Consider the following 20,590-nt stretch of genomic DNA (forward strand, 5'->3'; position numbering starts at 1 on the left):
TATTTAATGCAATTTTTCTCTGTTTCGGTCATATCAATGTATGATAAATCTTTTTTAGTCTTTAACATTTGGGAGAGTTCAAGAATAAATTATTTGTTCTGTACACAGGAAATAAGGCAATTATGCTCTTATCTTTTGGATTTGAAAAGAGCTTCTGCTGAGGAAATGCGGAAAAGTGTTTATGCTAATTATGCAGCCTTCATACGGTGAGTCCATTATTTATTGGTTGCTTAATATTTTTAGTTATTTTCTAACTTCTACTCTGAGCTACTTATGGTAGCAAGTTTGTATTCTCTATCTTTTGCTCTCTATGATTAGTTTATTGATGAATGTATTTATCACTGGGGCCAATGGTGACTTTTAGACAGTGCAAAGTAAATGCAGATATCTCTAGAAAATCTTGGATAGAGGACAAGGCTTCGCCTTACTGATTTTAAGAATTTAATTGGCTCCATGCATTCTTGTTAATTTATAATTCATGTTCTGGAAAATAATCGAATTCCACTTGTGTGGTTGCCTGTTGGTGGAAGTGTAATTCTGACATTGCTCCAGGGCTTTGCCATCTGTTGTAGTCTTGTAACTAAGTTAATATTTTCTAGAATAAGATTGGTCTAATTTAGCTCTTGAGACTCCATGCATAAAGGAAAATAAACCTTTGCAATCAGTATTAAATGTGATTGTTACCTACAATTGTGGTTCAACTGTTTTTGGCATTGTTAGGCTATTTGCAGGTCATTTGGTCCTTTTTGCATTAATGGTCTATGTTCCAGATTTTCATTATTAATTATTTTAATAGATTTTTTTTTTTTACATATTTCTTCCATTATTCTTTGTTCTGTTTTATTTTGTAAAAGTGTTTCATAAACTTACCGATGCAGTGTAAGGTGCAATTTTAAATGTCTGCAATTCAGGGCCCTTTTTTTTGGCCCAGGGGTTTGCTTGAGGATTGAAGTTAGGCGTGAGTTCTTGAAGTGGGAGTTGAAGATTTTTGTTTTTTGTTTATTTGTTGTTTTTTCCCTCCAGCTTCATCAGGTTCTGTGATTGACAAATTGAATATCACCTTTAGTTACCAATGACTAATTTATTTTGCACTTTGTCAGTCTGGATATGGGTTTGCTATGAAGGAATACTTCTATTCATTTTGTTACTCATATTTCTCATGAGATTTAAGTGATCTGTATTTTTACTTTGCAGCACATCAAAAGAGATATCGGACTTAGAGGGGGAGCTTTCATCCATTAGAAACTTGCTGTCTACTCAGGCTGCTTTAATTCATGATTTGGCTGAGGGGGTTAACATTGATTCCTCATCTGTTGCCGTTTCTGATGGTTCTGCTGCAAATGGCTTTTCTAATTCTGAATTTACAGAACCTTCAGATCTAGAGAAATGGTTGGTAGAATTCCCTGATCTCCTAGATGTTTTGTTAGCTGAGAGGAGAGTGGATGAGGCTTTGGAAACCCTTGACGAAGGAGAACGTGTAGCTTCTGAAGCAAAAGAAATGAAAACGTTGAACCCAGCTGTACTCATTTCACTACAGACTGCAATTACTGAACGTAGGCAAAAACTAGCTGATCAGCTTGCTGAAGCAGCCTCCCAACCATCTATCCGTGGCGGTGAGCTTCGTGCAGCTATTTCAGCTCTGAAGAAGCTTGGGGATGGCCCTCGTGCTCACAGTTTGCTTCTCAATGCACACTTCCAAAGATTTCAGTATAACTTGCAAAGCCTTCGCCCATCAAGCACCTCATATGGAGGAGCATACACTGCTGCCCTCTCACAACTTGTGTTCTCTGCCATTGCCCAAGCGGCCAGTGATTCTTCAGCTATTTTTGGAAAGGAGCCTGCTTATACATCTGAACTTGTGATGTGGGCTACAAAGCAAACTGAGGCCTTTGCACTTCTTGTTAAAAGACATGCATTGGCTTCGTCAGCAGCCGCTGGAGGATTACGGGCCGCTGCAGAATGTGTTCAAATAGCTTTAGGCCATTGCTCATTGCTGGAAGCTCGTGGGTTGGCACTTTGTCCTGTTCTTTTAAAACTTTTTAGGCCAAGTGTAGAACAAGCACTAGATGCTAATTTAAAACGAATTGAAGAGAGTACTGCTGCTCTAGCTGCTGCTGATGATTGGGTGCTTACATATCTTCCAACCAGTACACGTCAGTCTGGTAGGACTTCTAGTACATCATCCATCGGTAATCCAACTGCATTTCAGCATAAACTTTCAAGCAGTGCTCATCGGTTCAGCTTGATGGTTCAGGTGAATTAATAATTTGGTTTCATCTTATTAACTCTCTTTTTTTCTTCTCATTCAATTTATGCATGCATGCATATGTTATGTAAATTTGTGCACCTTTTTTTTTTACACTGGTCAATAAGCCATTCAATTACTTTGATTGTTGGCATTACTTTCTTGCTGAAAGATAGGCTGGATCAATTTTAATATGAGACAGTGCCCTGTTCATGTGTTGGGATATATTGGTACAGGAATGTTTTGCTTCCTCTACTGTTGTTTGTGAATATCTATTATTGGATTGGGAAGCTTTGCTTTTATTATTTTGTTTAGATTTGGTCAATAAATTTTATGTATAATTATTTTCCGAACCTTTCTGCTGCTACTGAACTTTTATTTTATTTTTTTCCACTCTTTTAGGGTTGTGACCTTGCAAGAAACATGTTGATGCGTTCATAATTGTGTACTATTTGTGGCTTTTACAGAATGCTTATTTTAATTGTTCAAATCCTTTCCACTTTTTCAGATTTCCCCTTTAGTTTTACATGCTTGTTTGGTCACAAGTTTGTTTGGACTTTTCATAGTTGTAGTACATGTTACTTGTATGCATGGTCTTCAACTTCCTAAAAATTATTGAAATTTGTCTAACAATTTTGGCTATCATCGGTTTTCATTCTAGAATTATGAAAATTTGACAAATCTTTTAAAATTTACTGAAATCCAGAAATATGAGTGAATTCGTTTTATATGAAAATTGATTGAGGAATGCAGCATCATTAATATTAGAGCTTTCTTAGGGGAAAAAAAATATCATGTATATCAGTATATGTTTTATGTGCAATCATTTTGAAAAATTAGGGGCTATTAATTTTTTTTAAAAAAAATTTAACAAATTTGAAGTATCTATCCTTAATACAAGGAAAGTAAAGGGGTGAAGACGAATTTCCACTAGCTTTCATGAGAAACTCTACTTCTAATATTAGCATCCCATCTATTGCTTGCAGGCTAAATTTACTCTTGATAATTCTATGCCAAATAGTTTCTAAAGGAAAACTCAATAACCACTTACCCACATGTCCAATGTTTTTAGTGACCAAGATGGTCCTTTACCTCCCACATACCTGACCAAAGAAAGTCTCTCATAACCCTCTCCATCTTAGATGCTGCCGCTACTGGAACCTCAAGATAGGAAATAAAATGGAAGTGAAGAAAAATGATCCGGGATTAAAGTGACATGGCCCTTAAGAAGGAGCATCTTTCCAACTATATACTTAGAAACCTTTGCAATCATTGGATCCCTGAACTTCATAGAATGGGGATTGCTACCTAAAGGAACTCCTAGATTAGTCAATGGCCATTGCAAAACTAGAGAGGCAAAACTAGAAGGCACATCTTGACTTTGGTTAATAGTAGCTAGACCACACTTGTCCTAATTAATTTTTCACCCTGACAAAAACGAAAAAAACATGTAAGATGGTATGAATATGCTAGAGAGGGGATCTATCATCAGATACTGAAAAAATGGTATCATCAAAAAACAGCAGATGCAAAATAATTACTTCATCCCTCCCCACTAAGAGTTCTTGAACAAAATCCCTATCTAACCGCCCTATCAATCATCCTACTGAAAACCTCAGCGACAAGAATAAAGAGAAAAAGTGATAAATAGATCCCTTGTCTCACCCTACCGAAGTTGAAATGCAAGTCCTAAGTTCTCCATTGATAATCTCTCAAAAAGAATCTCTGAGGAAATACAACTGTATAAAACTGTCTGAAATCAAACCAAAATCCTTCCTGTATAAAACTGTATAAAAAGGATCTGAGGAAATACGACCCCCAATCAAATCAAACCATAATCCTTCCTGTATAAAACTGTCTGAAAAACTGCACCCTATCCAGGCCGTTTTAAAGTCTTGACTCAAACACATGACCTTCTTTCTGCTTTCAACGTCTTCAACCTCATTAGCCACAAGAATGACGTCCAAAATTTGTCCCCCTCCATTTTATCATTACAAAAAGGCCTCACCAACAAAAGTAGATTGAGACCTACAAATGATATCACGCAAAACTTCCCAAAACCTCTTAACAAGAACATTAGCAATAATTTTATAAAAACTTGTGGTCAAACTAAAGGTCTAAAACTGTTCATCCTTATACAATGATCCTTTTTAGTTTTTAGGTTCATCCTTATACAATGGTCTTTTTAGTTTTTAGGCACTAAAGTGGTGAAAGTAGAATTCATATTTTTGAGAATCACCAACTTTCAACAAATCAGCCGTAACCATGTCCCAGTATTGTTGAAAGAAAGCCAAATTAAACCCGTTTGGCCCCAAAGCTTTCTACCTATTCATACCGAAAACCACCTTCCTGGCTGCCACCTCAAATAGCCTATCCAACCATCCCAATTTCTCTCCTGAAATAGGACAGCAGTCCAACCTACTTCACTCCTCCAAATAAAGATTCCTGAGAAACTAGTAATCTCATCTTTAATCACATCCAGATGTCTAATAACATTTTTCTTGATGAAAAAGAAACTGTATTAAGACTGAAGAAGAGATACAATATAAAGGAGAGGACAACAAATCTTTTAGAATGGCGGGGGAATAAAAATACAAGTTTCTTCCATTGTGGGGCTAATGTGCACTGTAGATTTAATATGATAACAAGAGTAGGAGTAGGGGAGAGATGTTGGTGGATGAGGGGGAAAAATCAAGACTCGTATTTGCAACTTTTTAAAAACATTGTACGTTGAACCAAAGTCTTGGAGACCAACAATTGACGTGTTATGTTTAGAAACCTGAGCCTCTCCACATCTTGGTGGTTTGAGAGGCCTTTTGAGGAAGATGAAATCTTTTGAGCTCATAGGAGTTGCAATGGGGAAGAAGCGCTCAGTCCGGATGGCTTTACTATGGTTTTCTTCCTAAGGTACTGTGATTTTCTCAAGCAGGACATCATTGGGGTTTTCAAATACTTCCATAGAACCAGAAATTTTGTATCTAGTATCAATTCAACCTTAATCTCCTTGATTCCTAAGAAACCGTTGGGCTTGCAACATCAACGATTTTTGCCCAATCAGCTTGGTTGGCAGCTTATACAAAGTCCTATCTAAAGTTGTGGCAACTAGGCTCAAACATGCAATCTCAGAAGGTGTCAGTAAGTACCAAAACACCTTCATTACAAGTAGGCAAGTCATGGATGTTGCTTTGATATCCAATGAAATTGTTGATGCCTACATTAAGGGTGGGAAAAAAAGAGCAGTGTGCAAGCTGGATATGGAGGAGGCTTTTGACCATGATAAGTAGAGTTTTTTGCTGTACATTTTCATAAGAATGAATTTTGGAGAATCTTGGTGCAGATGGATCCGATAGTGTATATCAACACCATTTTATTGGTTCTAGTTAATGGCTGCCCTATTCATTTCTTTAGATCGTCATGTGGTCTAAGTCTAGGTGACCCCCTTTCCTCACTTTTGTTTATAATGGTCATGGAAGTGCTGAGTCTTATGATAACTAGTGCAAATGAAGGTGGCCTTCTAAATGGTCTTAGCATTGGAAGGAACAATGATTCTATGGAAATCACCCACCTCCTTTTTGCAGATGATACTATCATCTTTTGTGAGGATGGGCCAGAGCAAATTCTTAAATCTTAGATGCATTCTCCTTGGTTTTGAAGCAATTTCAGGCTTAAAAGTGAATTTGTGCAAAAGTGAAATCATTCCATTGGGACTGGCGATCGTGGTCCTTTGCTTGCAAGTATCTTTGGTTGTAAACTTGGTGCTTTACCTATTACCTATCTTGGCCTCCCTTTGGGAGCAAAGTTTAAGAACAAGGGTATTTGGGATTCCATTTTTGATAGGTTTGAAAAGAAACTTGATGGTTGGAAAAGGAAATTTTTGTTAGAAGGTGTCATACTCACTCTCATTAAAGTTACACTGTCCAATTTGCCGGTTTACTTCATGTCTCTTTTCCCTATCCCTAGTGCAGTTGCCAAGAAATTAGAGGGTATCCAAAGTAGATTCCTTTGGGGGAACACAAGTGAGGTTTTGAAGTATCATCTTGTTAAATGGGGAGTGGTTAACCAACTTTTACAAAAGGTTGGCCTTGGGCTCAAATCTCTTATTATCTTTAATAAGGGCCTTTTGGGGAAATGGCTTTGGAGATTCATGATTGATAAAAATCACCTGTGGAGGGATGTCATTGCTGTTAGGTATGGTCTCTATCATAATGGTTGGACCTCAAAAATTTCAAAGGAAGCTCACTGTATAGGTTTTTGGAGATGTATCAGAAGGGTATGGGAGAATTGCTTCCCTCTCATATACTTCCATGTGGGGAAATGAAGCTGATGCTTACTTTTGACATGATGTTTGGTGCGGTAACTAATAACTTAGCTCCTATTTCCCTTCCATCTTTAGATTTGTGAGCAACAAAGATGCCAAAATTAGCCAACACATCGAGTTCACCAGTCAAGGGGTTGTTTGGGATATTTCTTTGAATAGAAATGCTTTTGATTGTGAATTTGATACTCTTATAGATCTTTTCAACAATCTCTATAAGTCTCATTGTCAAACCAATTCCAGTGAGCCCTAATGGGTTCTATGGAAAGATGGGAACTTCACTATCATCTCTTTCTATAAACACCTTAGTTCCTTGATTGGGAGCAGCACTAGCTTCCCTTGGAAGCTGATTTGGGAAACAGAAGCCCCTTCAATGGTTGCCTATTTCACATGGGAAGCTACTCTTAGAAAAATCCTTACTATAGAAAAATCTTCAGAAAAAAGGGTCTCCCTCTTGTCAATAGATGCTTTTTATGTTTGGAGAATGAGGAATCAATTGATCATGTCCTCTTGCATTGTTCATGGACCAAGAAATTGTGGAACACAGCCATCTCCATTGTAATTCAGAAGTGGGTAGTGGGAAGTGAACTATGGACTTGGAAAGGGATCAGATCAAATGAGGAAGGGAGAAGATCTCTCTCCCTCATTCCCCTTGCTTTTTTTCTGGGTGGTGTGGAGAGAAAGAAACAAAAGAGCCTTTGAAGGAATTATCTCTCTTATTCTGGCTGTCATGGACCATTGGATTGCTATGATCTCTAGTTGGCATTCCGGGCTAGTTGAAAGGGATCCCTCTGTAATCCTTGATTTTCTTGATACTTTTTAAAAAGGGATGTGTTTCTCTCTCTTTGTTTCTTTGTACTTGGGTGGCATCCCCTTGATACCTTGTTTTGTATAATTTCTCTTTGCAGATAAAAAAGGGGCAAATCCTCTAGAAACAAAGGAAACAGCAAAAGAGAAACAAAAGAAAAGTAATCAAAGAAGCCCCTCTTTAAACCCTTCCCAATATAATTCATCAAACACAACATGTTAGCTAATTTCCGCTGCCTTTCTCTACTTGCTTTTATTCCATGCAAACGAACTATTTACCTCCTAGATCAGACAACCATAGATTCATCTTATCTAGTAACTGTTGAACTCCTAATTCTTTCTCATTAATCTCCTTCGCGAGAGTAGGCTGGATCCTGTCCTCACTGCTGCTCCTTACCCTTTCTGTCATTATCAAATACAGGAACACCTCCCAAACTGTCCATCGGAGATGTATGGACATGATGAATCCCCAAGTAGGTTGAATCAGAATAATTTTTTAGATAGAAAACGAAAGAACAACATTGCAAAAGAGACGAATAAATCAAAATCATAGCCATATTGTCTTAAAAAATCATCCAAAAGTTAACCACCATCATGATCAAACTGATGCTATAATTACACTCACTATCTAACACATCACCCTGTTTTTTCTTCTCCTTCCTTTTGCTACTTGTCTCATCTGTATTCCCCTTTACCACTCAAAGAGTCCATAGAAACACATAAGCTAATGACATTCCTGTAGTTTCTGATTCTCTAATCACATTCTTCCTCCACCTACCATTAACTACCTTGATAAAGAATGTTTATGTTACAATCTCCATCCTTAGACCATTTAAATTTTGCCTTCTATGTTCAACTCATATCTTCTTTTAACAAAAAATCATCTAACTCATTCTTAAGAGGCACACTTCTCAAAACCAAATCCTTTCGAAAGACCTAAATTCTCCAAAATGATCACTCTCCTTTATCTCCCTTAAAATATTAGACTTCCTTATCCTTGTATCCTCAAGCAACACTTTCCAAATCTTTGAAGCCACCTTAATGTGTTTCGATCTCTTCATAAACCTAAAACTCTTCCACCCTTTGCAAGTCTAGTTCTCTTACTTTCTTCAAGAAAGAAAAAAAAGAAGGTTGAGTAAGTGACATATTTCAAAGCAGAATGGAGTAAGATCCCCCAAACTTTAGAAGATTCCAGAATTAAAGGAAAGTGATTAGAGACGGACATCGTCCCACATTGGAACAATCCCCCTCCCAGTCATACCAATTTAACGTAGCATTAGCCAAGGGGAAATTCACACACAGTTGTCTAATATTGCATATTAGAAGTAACCTTAGAGCCTCCTTGCTTCTCCAACGAAAATTTAATTTATCTCCATTTGAAACCCAATTAGGATTGCAAAAACCATAGTTGTAAAACAGCTCATTCCAATGGTGATATAATATTATACTTATGGGGCACATAAACTGAAACCCACCACTGATCCTCCCCAAAAAAATCCGTTAGAATTGGAAGTGTGAACTAGCCAAGAAGACTACCAATTTTAGAAGCAGTCCTAGTATCCCAAAACAATAGACACCCCTAAAGGTGGAGGAAATATCATCTTTGTTGTGTTGGAGGGATTCCATCCTTCCAGTAGGGATGATGTGCAGAGGTGGGTGTTGTGTTCTTTTGGGTTCTTTTCTTGCAAATCTTTCTTTGAGTCTTTAATCTGGGAGAACATGCCTTTTTTGCTCTTTCATGATATTTGGAAGGCTGAAATTCCCTTTAAAATTAAGGGTTTCATTTGGTTGCTTCTTAACAATGAGGTTGTAGAGGATGTGAAGATGAGGGGTAGAAAGGGTATTGCTTATAAAGTAGATTTTGAGAAATCCTATGATAGGATCAGTTAGGTTTTTTTTTAGATAAGGTGATGAGCAAAAAAGGCACTGGGGATCCATGGAGAAAGTAGATCAAGAGTTGTCTCACTTCGTCCCATTTGTCTGTTATTGTCAATGGTCAACCGAGAGGTTGGTTCAAGGCCTTTAGACAAGGGGGTCCTCTATCCCCTTTCTTTGTTTACCTTAGTTGTTGATACCTTTAGTAGGTTGTTCTTTCATGCTCAAGCAAGGGGAGTGATTAGAGGCCTTTGTGTGGGGAGGGAGGAAGTGAAGATTAAGCATCTATAGTTCACCGATGACACTTTGCTTCTCCTTGAGGACAATATAGTAAAGTTCATGAAAGCTATTCTATTGCTCAAGGTCTTTGAAAGATCTCGGGTCTTAGGATCAACTTGTCCAAGAGTGTTATAGCTGGGCATTAACAAGGATTAGAGGACTATGTTTCAAATTGAGTGCAAGTTGTGAATCCATTCAATGGCCTTTTACTTATCTTGGCCTCCCCCTTGGAGGTAATCCAAACTTTGAAGCCTTTTGGGATCCTGTACTAGAAAAGTTGGCTATGAGATTTTTTTGGGGAGGGGGGGGTGGGGTTTGGACAAGGGCTTATTTTTCCCTTGGGGATTGTGCCACTCTCATTGTGCTTCTCTCTTGAATATCCTAATTTATTCTCTCTCTTTGTTTAGGGTTCCCTCTAGAATTGCCAAGTCCTTAGAGAGGTTGATGTGTAATTTCCTTTGTTTGGGTTCCGGGAGTGTAGGTGCAACCATATTTTTAGTTGGGATTTGGTTTTCAAACCTAAGTCATAGGGGGCCTGAGCATTGGGGGAATGTGGTATCTAAGAGCATCTCTCTTATAGGTAAATGGTTTTGGAGTTTCCCTTTGGAAACCGAATCCCTTTGGTATAAGGTGATAAAGAGTAAGTACTGAATCAAACATAATAGGTGGGAGACGTGGGGCAGTGGCATTACTTCTCATGTTTGTCCTTGGAAATTTCTCTCTCAGGTAGCCAATTAGTTCTTTCCTTTTATTCAGTTCAAAGTGGGTAATGTAAAAAGTTCCCTCTAGAGTTGCCAAGTCCTTAAAGAGGTTGATGTGTAATTTCCTTTGGTTGGATCCTATGAGGGTAGGTGACCATATTGTTAGTTAGGATTTGGTTTGCAAACCTGAGTCAGAGGGGGGAGGGGGGGGGGGGGGCTTGGCATTGGGAATGTGGTATCTAAGAGCATCTCTCTTATGGGTAAATGGCTTTGGAGGTTTCCTCTGGAAATTGACTCCCTTTGGCATAAGGTGATGAAGAGTAAGTACGAGATGAAAAAGAAAGGGTGGGAGACAAAGAGTAGTTGCATTACTTCCCATGCTTGCCCTTGGAAATTTATCTCTTAGGTAGCCAATAAGTTCTTTCCTCTTATTTAGTTCAAAGTGAGTAGTGGAAAAAGTGTCCATTTCTAGGAAGATGTGTGGTGGGGGCAGACTTCATTGATGCTGAAGGTTCTCTTCTTTTTAAGCTTTCTTGTCTTTGTTATGCTCCTATTAGTTCTTTCAATCTCGCCCCCCCCCCCCCCCCCCACGGGTGTTGGTGTTTTGGGGGGGGGGGGGGGGGTGGGTTCTTTCTTCACGAGACTTCCATTTTTTTAGGAATCTCAATGAAAGAGAGGTCGTTAAGCTCGCTAACCTTATTTCCTTGTTGGACCTACACATTCGTTCTTCTAGTGAGGATGAGAGAGTTTGGGAAAAGGGGGGGGGGGTCCTTAAGCATATTTATTTCTAAATCTTTTCTTACTCATCTTTTGAAAACCCATAGCCCTAACCCTTTTCCTTGGAACCACTAACTTTGTAGGGCTAAGGTGCCGGGGAAGATTCGGGCTTTTGTATGGACTGTGATCCTAGAAAAGATCAACATGCATGATATGTTGTGGAGGAGAAGACCCCATATGTCTCTTAGTCCTAATATGTGCTTCACGTGTAGTGAAAATAATGAGTCAAATTGCTATCTCTTTGTGCATTGCAAGGTGGCATGATGTAGACTCATTGAGGTTTGAAGCACTCAAGGACTGAGAGTAGTATGATGTAGACTCAAAAGAAGGTGACATCGGTAGAAACAAAAAACTGATGTAGATTAGGACTATAACAAGGGTATCCCTTTTGAGTACATGAGTAGCCTAGAAAGAAATATTTTATAGCACGAGGGTCCAACTTATCGGCCCTAGGTTTTAGCTGATGAACAAGGACACAACTGAATATATGAGGAGGTAAAGAGAACAGAGCTGAATTAGGGAAGATAATAGAGTATAGATTTTTACCACTAAGACTAGAGGATGGCATCTTGTAGATAAGATAGCAAGTAGTAAGTACAACATCACACCAAAAAACTTTAGGAACATGCATTTGATAAAGAAAGGTGCGAGTGACTTCAAGGATATGTCTATTCTATAACCCCATTTTGTTGAGAAGTGTGGGCACAGGATGACTGATGAACAATACCAAGCTGAGTCATACAAGTAGTGATTTAGTACTAAAATACTCTTTAGAATTATCATTCCTAAGTATTCAACTAGCAACCCAAATTGAGTCTTTATTTCATAACAAAAGGCACAAAAGATGAGAAATAACTCAGAACAGTCTTTTATTAAAAATTTAAATAGAGCCAAGTCATCCTTGAGTAGTCATCAACAAAGGTAGGAAAGTATCGAAAGGCCAACTTGGACACAACTTGACTAGGACACCAGACATTAGAATGGACTAACATGAAAAGGATTGCTACCTATTTATTGACTTAGGAAGCAAAAGGGGCTAGAATGATGCTTTCGAATTGACAAGATTCATACTCAAGCAAGGTTTTAAATAGTGGTAGTGGGTAGCGTAATGTAAAGGTAACAGATGTAACAGGACGCGGGAGTAGTGGGTGTTACATGATAGGGAGTGGAATAGTGGATGTAGCGGCTTGAATTTTTTCAAGCACACGCAACTTTATGTATATTGATAAAATTGCATGTTTTAAGCTCTTAACTCTTCTTAAGGAGAGTTTTAGTTGGGTCCTTTAGTTCAGTTTACTAACATTGTGTAGTAAAGGGAACAAATTTTACATTTGTTTTAAACTGCTATTGACAAAAACACATTCACACATGCACTTTTCACTTTTTCACTAATCACATGCTTGATAAATTAATTAATAAAACAAAATTCATTATACACTCCACTAATTTTTTAGGCACATAAGGCATATAGATAATACAATAAATTAAACAAATTGTTTTATTTGTTATAGTAATAAATTAATAATTTTAGACTAACAAAGTTATATTGTGACTGTAACCTATGTTTTAACACTATAATATATAATCATAAAATTTACTATTTAATAAATAATGTACTAAACAATTTGAACAAGGTAAAATTAGTAAAGGAAAGAAGGTTGAAACTGAAAAATATAGAAAATAAAAATCAAATTATTATCAAAATAATTTTTTTTAACAAAATAGTGTGCATATCAAATTGTTAATTAATGAATCTCTTGTGAATATTAAAAGAATAATTTTTTTTTCATTATCATCCTCATTATAATCCCCCCTTCCACAGCTCATTGAGAATAATTTGTGAAAAAGGGAAAATATTAAAAAAAAAAAAAAAGAGTAAAATAAAAAAGAAAAAAATATATATTTTTTTCTGCAACAATCTTCTTGCAGTTATGCAATGGCCATAGTGGCTATTATGTAACGGTAGCGATCTGTAAAGGCCGTTGTGGCCATGATTTTTCTTCCCACCGATTTAGTGGGGTGTAACAGTGTCAGGGGCCCAAAAGATCATTATGTTATGGTCGCAACCACTGTTTAAAACCATGGACTTGAGACTAGACACATGACTCAAATTAGGAACCGCTAGCTTCAACTTTCCCAACAAAGGATGACCAAGACGACAATGGATTTGGAGGTAGCAGCAGTGCAGGCGGTAGAAGAGGATAACAACTCAAAGTGATATAATCCACTAGCTTCATGCCCTCTACAATCGTATTCATTTTCAAATCTTGAATGACCTCAGAATAAGGGAAGCATGTTAGGATTTGGTAATCTTGCTAACTGATATAAGATTCAAAGGAAACTTGGGAATGTACAAAACCGAAGGAAGAGAAATGAAGTCATTTAAGTCTCAATTCTCTTAATGATATTGGTGGATCCATCAACAATAATAACAGGAGGTAAGTTTTTAGAAATTGGAAAGTAGAGAAGAAACTAGGTGCACCTATGTTATGATCAATGGAAATAGAATATATAACCCGATTAGGACTAGAAGTATTGGATGATAGGCAAGCTATGGGTTACCTATTTGGGCAAGAGATGCAATGAGAAGAGAAGCTTGCTGACATGCTTGATGTTGATGGAATTTGGATACTCTTCCTTTGGCATAGATATAGTATGCTGCTCCCACTTGGGATTGAAGGTGAGTTTGTGGTGGCTGCAGTGGCGACATAAGAAGGTTTACCATGAAGATACCAACATTACTCAATAGTATGAATGACCTCCTTGTTCACAATGAGTGCACTTGTGAGGAGTGCCTCTACCTCGTCCATCTCTTCCACCACAACCACTCGAACCACCTTGATAATTTCTTTGACTGTTTGGTTGAAACTCGGAATCACCCTACATGGCAAAGGTTGTACTATCAAAGCTAGAGGTTGAAACACTAGATGCAAGGGTAGGGGAATGTGTGCTAGAGGAAGCACAAAGGACGCGAGAATAAACATTGGCAAATTATGGTAACTTTGCACTACCAATAATCTAGGACTGGACTACCTAAAACTCAGGTTGCAAACCCGCTAGAACTCGAAGAACTTTCATTTGCACCCTTTGCTTGTGCATCTTGCAAACATCAAAGGTTATAGGTTGCACAATGTTAAGCTCTTCATGTATACACTTCATCTCTGCAAAATACTTTGTAATGCCTTGTTGTAACTAAGATTAGATGTGAACCAATCGACCGCTATCTAAGAGAAGATAAGTAGTTCTTCTATCGTTCAAGGGCAAGGGGAGAACATGTAGCGGCTTGCCTAGATCTCGTATTTCCCACGTAGTCCGTCGGTCAAACCAACGATTCTCTTCTCAAAGTAATAGAGAGAGTCTTTTTCTTTTTCCGGTATGTAGCTCCGTGAGCTAGGAGCGCATCATCGGGGCAGGGCGAAAACGAACATAGGATCATCATCTTAAATTTCGATTTCCACTAAAATTTGAAGTTCCAAAAGAATGGAAATTTCAACTTCGATGTCAATTTCAATTTCGAGTTGAGAAAACCATGGAAATTAGTGTAAAGAGTGGGATTCTTTCATGAAACTTTAGAAATGGTTAATAAACATGATAATGTAAATTTTGGGACTAACATATTATAAATTAAATATATTTATATTGTGTATGAGGTGCAATAATTGTAATATATCATGTGTTTAAAACATATTTGTAATATTATGTATGTTAAACATATCTAATTAACATAAATGAAATTCATAATTCTTTTAAATATTATTTATTATACAAATAAAGATAATTTAGACATGAGTGGTTAAATAAAATGTTTTAAGTTTAATTTTTCATGTAATTTCAAAAGCGCTTGTAATAATCTTTTGATTCAATAAAAAAAAATTAAGATACATTAGGAGAGAGATTTTGCTTTGCATCTAAAATTTCACATTTGAATTCGTAGTAAATTTCTTTTTATGGTTAAAATTTTGACAAGTTTCATTAAAATTTTGAGATTTTGAATGACAGTTTGAAATTTGATGGAAATTATGTAAGATGGAAATTTACTGCCATTTCAATTTCGTGGGTGATGGAAAATGGAAATTTTGATAGAAAATTTAAAAATTTCGTGGAAATTTATGATCATGGTTGTAACTGAAAGCACTCCAGGGTTAAGTTGTTCATAGGTGTAATGTTACTGGAATGTAGAAGCTTGACATTATCCCAAATCCCCTTGCTTGCGTCCAAATGCATGCACATTGGTGCAATCTCGAGTTCTATCAAGTCCCACAGTAGGGAAACAATCAAAGCATCTTCCTAAATCCTCACTTCTTTTCTCTTCTCATTAGATGGTCCAGATTGGAACAAGTGGTCAGACTTTACTTTGTTAAATAGACCTAAAAATTGGACCACTGAACATAATTCTTTCCATCTGACTTATTGATTGTTATCTGTGGCAGTGATGAAGGAAACACATTTTTGGGATTCATAGACTCAATGTTGATAATTACAAACTAGATAACTGTCAAACATGGGGAACAATTGGACTAACTGGAACAACCACAAACACGGTCTGATGGTCAACCACAGACAATCGTGGAAAGCCACCAACAAACTATTATAACACTGCCACAGCACCACAAAATCAACATATGAACGTTGCTACTGCTCCAACTCAACAACGGCCTTCACTAATACCAAACAACACCCACCAGATTTCCATGAGTACATGGTTGAAAAAGGTTGAAAATTTGGAATGAAAAACATGCCAAACAGCTTGATGTTATGGTCTATGGAAGTAATCAAGAAATTCTGCAGAAAAAATGCAGCAAAAACTGGGCGGGAAGTCTCTCATGCACTGGTGCGTAGGGTGGGGACTGTGAAGAGTTGGCTGGCACGTGGGGGCGCATGGAAGGGTTTTGGCAATGGGATTTTGTAGAATTACAGATTCGAATGCCCCAATTGTTGACTATATGGTTGGTTTTGTGAAATATGAAAGGGTTTTAATGGTTCTGAGAATGGTATGGGCGGGCCAGGATATTTTCAGGCAACAACTGAGTTTTCTTGCAATCCTTGGACTGGTCTCTAGGCTGTAGGAGTATGGTTGATCCTCATATATTGCCTGATTTGCATAGGATGGATAGGTTTAGGGTTTGGTGGCAGTGGCGGTGGTGGTAGGGTTTAGGTTGGATCTTGCTCTAATAACATGTCTCTCCCTCTATCTATAATATATATAAAGTACATTCTAATGATCATAATACCCTTACTTTTCGTGGACATTATTGTTTCTAAATATGGACTTGAGCATAATGGTTGGACTGTCAAATATTTTGTGAATGGCCTAATGAATTGGCCTTGAGTTTTGTATATTATATATAGACTTTACAAGAATGCTATACATGGAAAGTAAATAAGGTATTCTAGCCCTATACAAGTAAACTATGATCTGTCAAGCCCTATACATGTAAAATAAATATATGCTATCCATACAAAATAATGAATTGAAATATAAGGAAATAAATGTGGGTCGAAGTAAGGAAAGAAATCTTATGCTTTACTGTTTGCTGTTCCATTGACACCCCCCCTCAAATTGATGTGGGTTGATCAACAAGCATATCAATTTGCTACTTAGGAAGCAATGCCAATGACGAGTGAGAGCCTTGGTGAAGATATCTGCAATTTGTAATTTAGTGGAATTGTGTGGAAGAGTGATAACACGAGCTTCAAATGCTTCACGAATAGAGTGACAATCAACGTCAATATGCTTTGTGCGCTCATGATAGACAAGATTGGCGTGATTTGGATAGCACTCGTATTATTGGCATGTAGAGGTGTAGTATCGGTCTCAAAAAAATCTAGCTCAACAAGCAAGCCTTGAAGCCAAATAATTTCAGAACAAGCAAGAGACATCGCGCGGTATTCAGATTCCTTCAATGACTTAGAAACGCTGTCTTGCTTCTTACTCTTCTAAGAGATCAATGCATCACCTAAGAACACACACCAACCAGTGATGGAGCGACGTGTATCCGCACAACCAGCCCAATCAACATCGCTATAAGCAGCAAGGCGAGTAGAATTGCCTACTGGGAAGAATAAACCATGGCTAGAAGTGCCCTGAACATAGCGTATGATCCTATGGACAGCAGCCAAATGAAGATGACAAGGAGTCTAAAAAAACTGGCCGACTTGCTGTACAGCAAAAGAAATGTCTGGTTTAGTAATGGTGAGATAGACAAGAGTACCCACCAACTTCCGGTATAAACTTGGATTAGCAAGTAAGTCACCCTGCTCTTTGCGAAGCTTGACATTTAATTCCATGGGAGTATGAACAGAAGTACCCTTCTGAAGGCCAGCTACGGCCACCAAGTCACTAGCATACTTATGTTGATTGAGTGAAGTACTTGAGGGACTACAATTCACCTCAAGACCAAGAAAATATGTGAGAGACCCAAGATCTTTCATATGAAAGGACTCTTAAGAGATGAGTCTTGAGCTGAGCAAGTAAAGCCGAATCGGAACCAGTAATCACAATATCATCAACATGAACCAAAAGAACGACAAACTCATGTCTGATTTCCGAAGAAACAATGAAGTGTCATACTTGCTCTGCTTGAATGAAAATTGTAATAAAGTGGTGCGGAATTTATCAAACTTGGCCCTCGGAGCTTGTTTGAGACCATAAAGAGAAAAAAGCAAATCTACTGAATCTTTTTATTGCAATGAATTAAATTGGCCAATGATCAAGTATTATTTCATAATAGTTTGGGGTTAATTGCCTTTATTATCTCATTAGTGGGATGTGGATTAGATGAAATTCGGTAACTAACTGCAGATCACTATTGGTTGAAGTTTGATGATTAATTGTGATATATAAAATTTCAACCCTTTATGGAATTTAAATTTCTTACTGGTAAAATATAAGTATTAACGAATGAAAATTTGGCATGAAAATCCCTTTGGTGGAAGAATCTAATTAAAATTGAGTATTAGGGACAGGAATGAGTTTAATCAGGATTGAAGTACTTATATTTTCTCACAGTTGGATGCAGAATGTATGAAGCTTGAGGACCATTAGACCCCTTAGTAAGATATTTTCTTACAAATGTGGTTAAGGGTAATTTTTATCCAATAATGTTTTATAATATTCTTACTTTATATAGTATAGATATGGATAATTAGCATCTATGTTTATTTCTTCTATCCAAAAAAAAGAAAGTATCCATATTTATTTAAATAAACTATATTTGTTAGCTTATTCTATACAGATTTCATTTCATCCCTATGAAGATTGAATGGTAGGTTTAAGCCTCTTGAATACTTTTATGCAATATCAAGCTTATAGACTAATTACAACCTTTTATGGGACCATTTGTATCTAATTTTATTTGAATATGAAATTGATATTTGATTGATTATGAATTTCATTTGTGTTAATCAATGACCTTTAATATACTTAGTTGCTTACTAGCATTTCCTAAAGTATCAAAAAAAGTTTGTACATTTTTATTTCCTTTTGTCAATTTCTCTCTTCCTTCTTGAAATCAACATTGAAATCAGAGTCAAAGTTCTACTGAAATGGCTGGATTGTGCAGCTGCATTTTTTTTTTCTGTTGACCTGTGCTGTACTCTTGCTAACTTAATGAATTTTTATTTTTCCAGAGGATAAATTCTCCTTTAATGTTTTTGTATTAAGAATTAGGTTACTGCCAATATTCTCATGTCTTTGATTGTGTTTTTTATTTTATTGAAGCTTTTTTTTTTTAATGGATTGCAAATTCTTGCTCAATTGAAATTGCTCTGATTTGTTTCTGTTCCATTCTGTTGATTTTTTTTCCCTCTGATACATTTTGTTTTTGCATATTAACTGTCTTGTAGGATTTCTTTGAGGATGTAGGACCACTTCTGAGTATGCAGTTGGGAGGTCAAACGCTGGAAGGATTGTTCCAGGTATTCAATTCATATGTGAATATGCTCATAAAAGCGTTACCAGGTTCTATGGAAGAAGAAGCTAACTTTGAGGGTTCTGGAAATAAAATTGTGCGAATTGCTGAGACTGAAGATCAGCAGATTGCATTACTAGCAAATGCATCATTATTAGCAGATGAATTACTCCCACGTGCAGCCATGAAGCTTGTCCCCCCTAATCAGGCTAGTTACAAGGATGAGCCACGTAGAAGACAGACAGACAGGCAAAATCGCCATCCTGAGCAAAGAGAATGGAAGAGGCGGCTTGTAAGCTCAGTTGACAGATTAAAAGATAGTTTTTGTCGACAACATGCTCTTGATCTCATTTTCACTGAGGATGGTGATAGTCATCTTACTGCAGACATGTACATAAACATGGATGGAAATTTGGATGAACTAGAATGGTTTCCATCTCCAATATTCCAGGTATTAATAAATAAAGGATACTTTGGTAACATTTTCTTTGAATGTCTATCTATTGCCTAGGATTCCATAGCCAAGTAAAAATGTTCCATGTGGAGCAAAACTGCTGAAGACATGCGATAGTAGTTGATTTGTAATTTGTATTGTGTTAGTCTAACCATCATTCCTCAAGGCTAAGTTTACAACGTTTTCTTCTTGATAACTTAATCCTTCTAAATGAACACAATAGCCTCATTCTCTTTTATAAGATAATAAGAAACTGCAGAGTGAAAAATTGATTATTTCCTATTTAATCCTACAATATTTGCTTCTTATTTTGCAGTATATGAACATAAATGTTGCCTTGAAATTTTCTTTCTTGTTCAATATTTATGTTCTATTGTTTTCTTCAATGTGTTGGAGCTTACTTTTATATCATGGACACGTCATTTATCAAACTATGGCTGGTGGAAAGGCTCGTGAATAGTGATGACTGAATTTGAGTAATGAAGACCATACATTTTGATTTATCTATCATTAAATTTTTGCGACAAATTTTGTTTGATTTGAAAATTTTCATGTGTTTTATTCCTGATTGTGGATTGCTTTCAATATTAAGTTCTTATTATTAAATTGTTTTGTTGCCATTCAGGAACTTTTTATGAAACTCAATCGGATGGCTGGTATAGCAGCTGATATGTTTGTAGGCAGGGAAAGATTTGCTACATTGCTATTGATGAGGCTCACAGAAACTGTGATCTTGTGGCTTTCGGAAGACCAAAGCTTTTGGGATGACATTGAAGAAGGACCAAAGGCTTTAGGTCCTCTTGGTCTTCAGCAGGTGCATGAATTTAATGTCTAGTTATTTGTATTTTTTTTTTTTTCCTTTTTGTATGTAGCTCTGTAAATACTGACTTTGTGAGATATTATTTTTTGAATATCTTGCAGTTCTACTTGGATATGAAATTTGTTATTTGCTTTGCATCCCAAGGCCGTTACTTGTCTCGGAACCTGCATCGAGTTGTCAATGAGATAATATCCAAAGCCATGGCTGCATTTGCTTCCACAGGGATGGATCCATATAGGTATGCTTTCTTTTGGCTATCAGTCACCACCGACTGTTCTTTTTTATTATTTTATTTTTTGTCTTGTTTTATGGATTGTCTGCTCTCTAAACCCTCCCAGTTTTAAATTTCAAGCATATAATTAATTGTCAATCCTGCTAAATTTCCTTCCTAAACTAAAATGAAAAAT

At 36.9% G+C, this 20,590-nt stretch overlaps 1 protein-coding gene across 1 annotated transcript in view; it reads left to right on the forward strand.

Annotated features, from left to right (window-relative positions):
- LOC131157547 (exocyst complex component EXO84B-like) overlaps positions 1-20,590 on the forward strand; it is a 40,465-nt gene that overhangs the window by 12,485 nt on the left and 7,390 nt on the right. The window contains exons 2-6 of the mRNA XM_058111786.1: positions 109-206; positions 1,195-2,254; positions 18,845-19,360; positions 19,989-20,177; positions 20,285-20,421. Coding sequence (XP_057967769.1) covers positions 109-206; positions 1,195-2,254; positions 18,845-19,360; positions 19,989-20,177; positions 20,285-20,421 — 2,000 coding nt within the window. The remainder of the gene's footprint in view (positions 1-108; positions 207-1,194; positions 2,255-18,844; positions 19,361-19,988; positions 20,178-20,284; positions 20,422-20,590) is intronic.

Source organism: Malania oleifera, chromosome 6 (genome assembly GCF_029873635.1).
Source record: "Malania oleifera isolate guangnan ecotype guangnan chromosome 6, ASM2987363v1, whole genome shotgun sequence".
Classification (NCBI taxonomy): Eukaryota; Viridiplantae; Streptophyta; class Magnoliopsida; order Santalales; family Ximeniaceae; genus Malania; species Malania oleifera.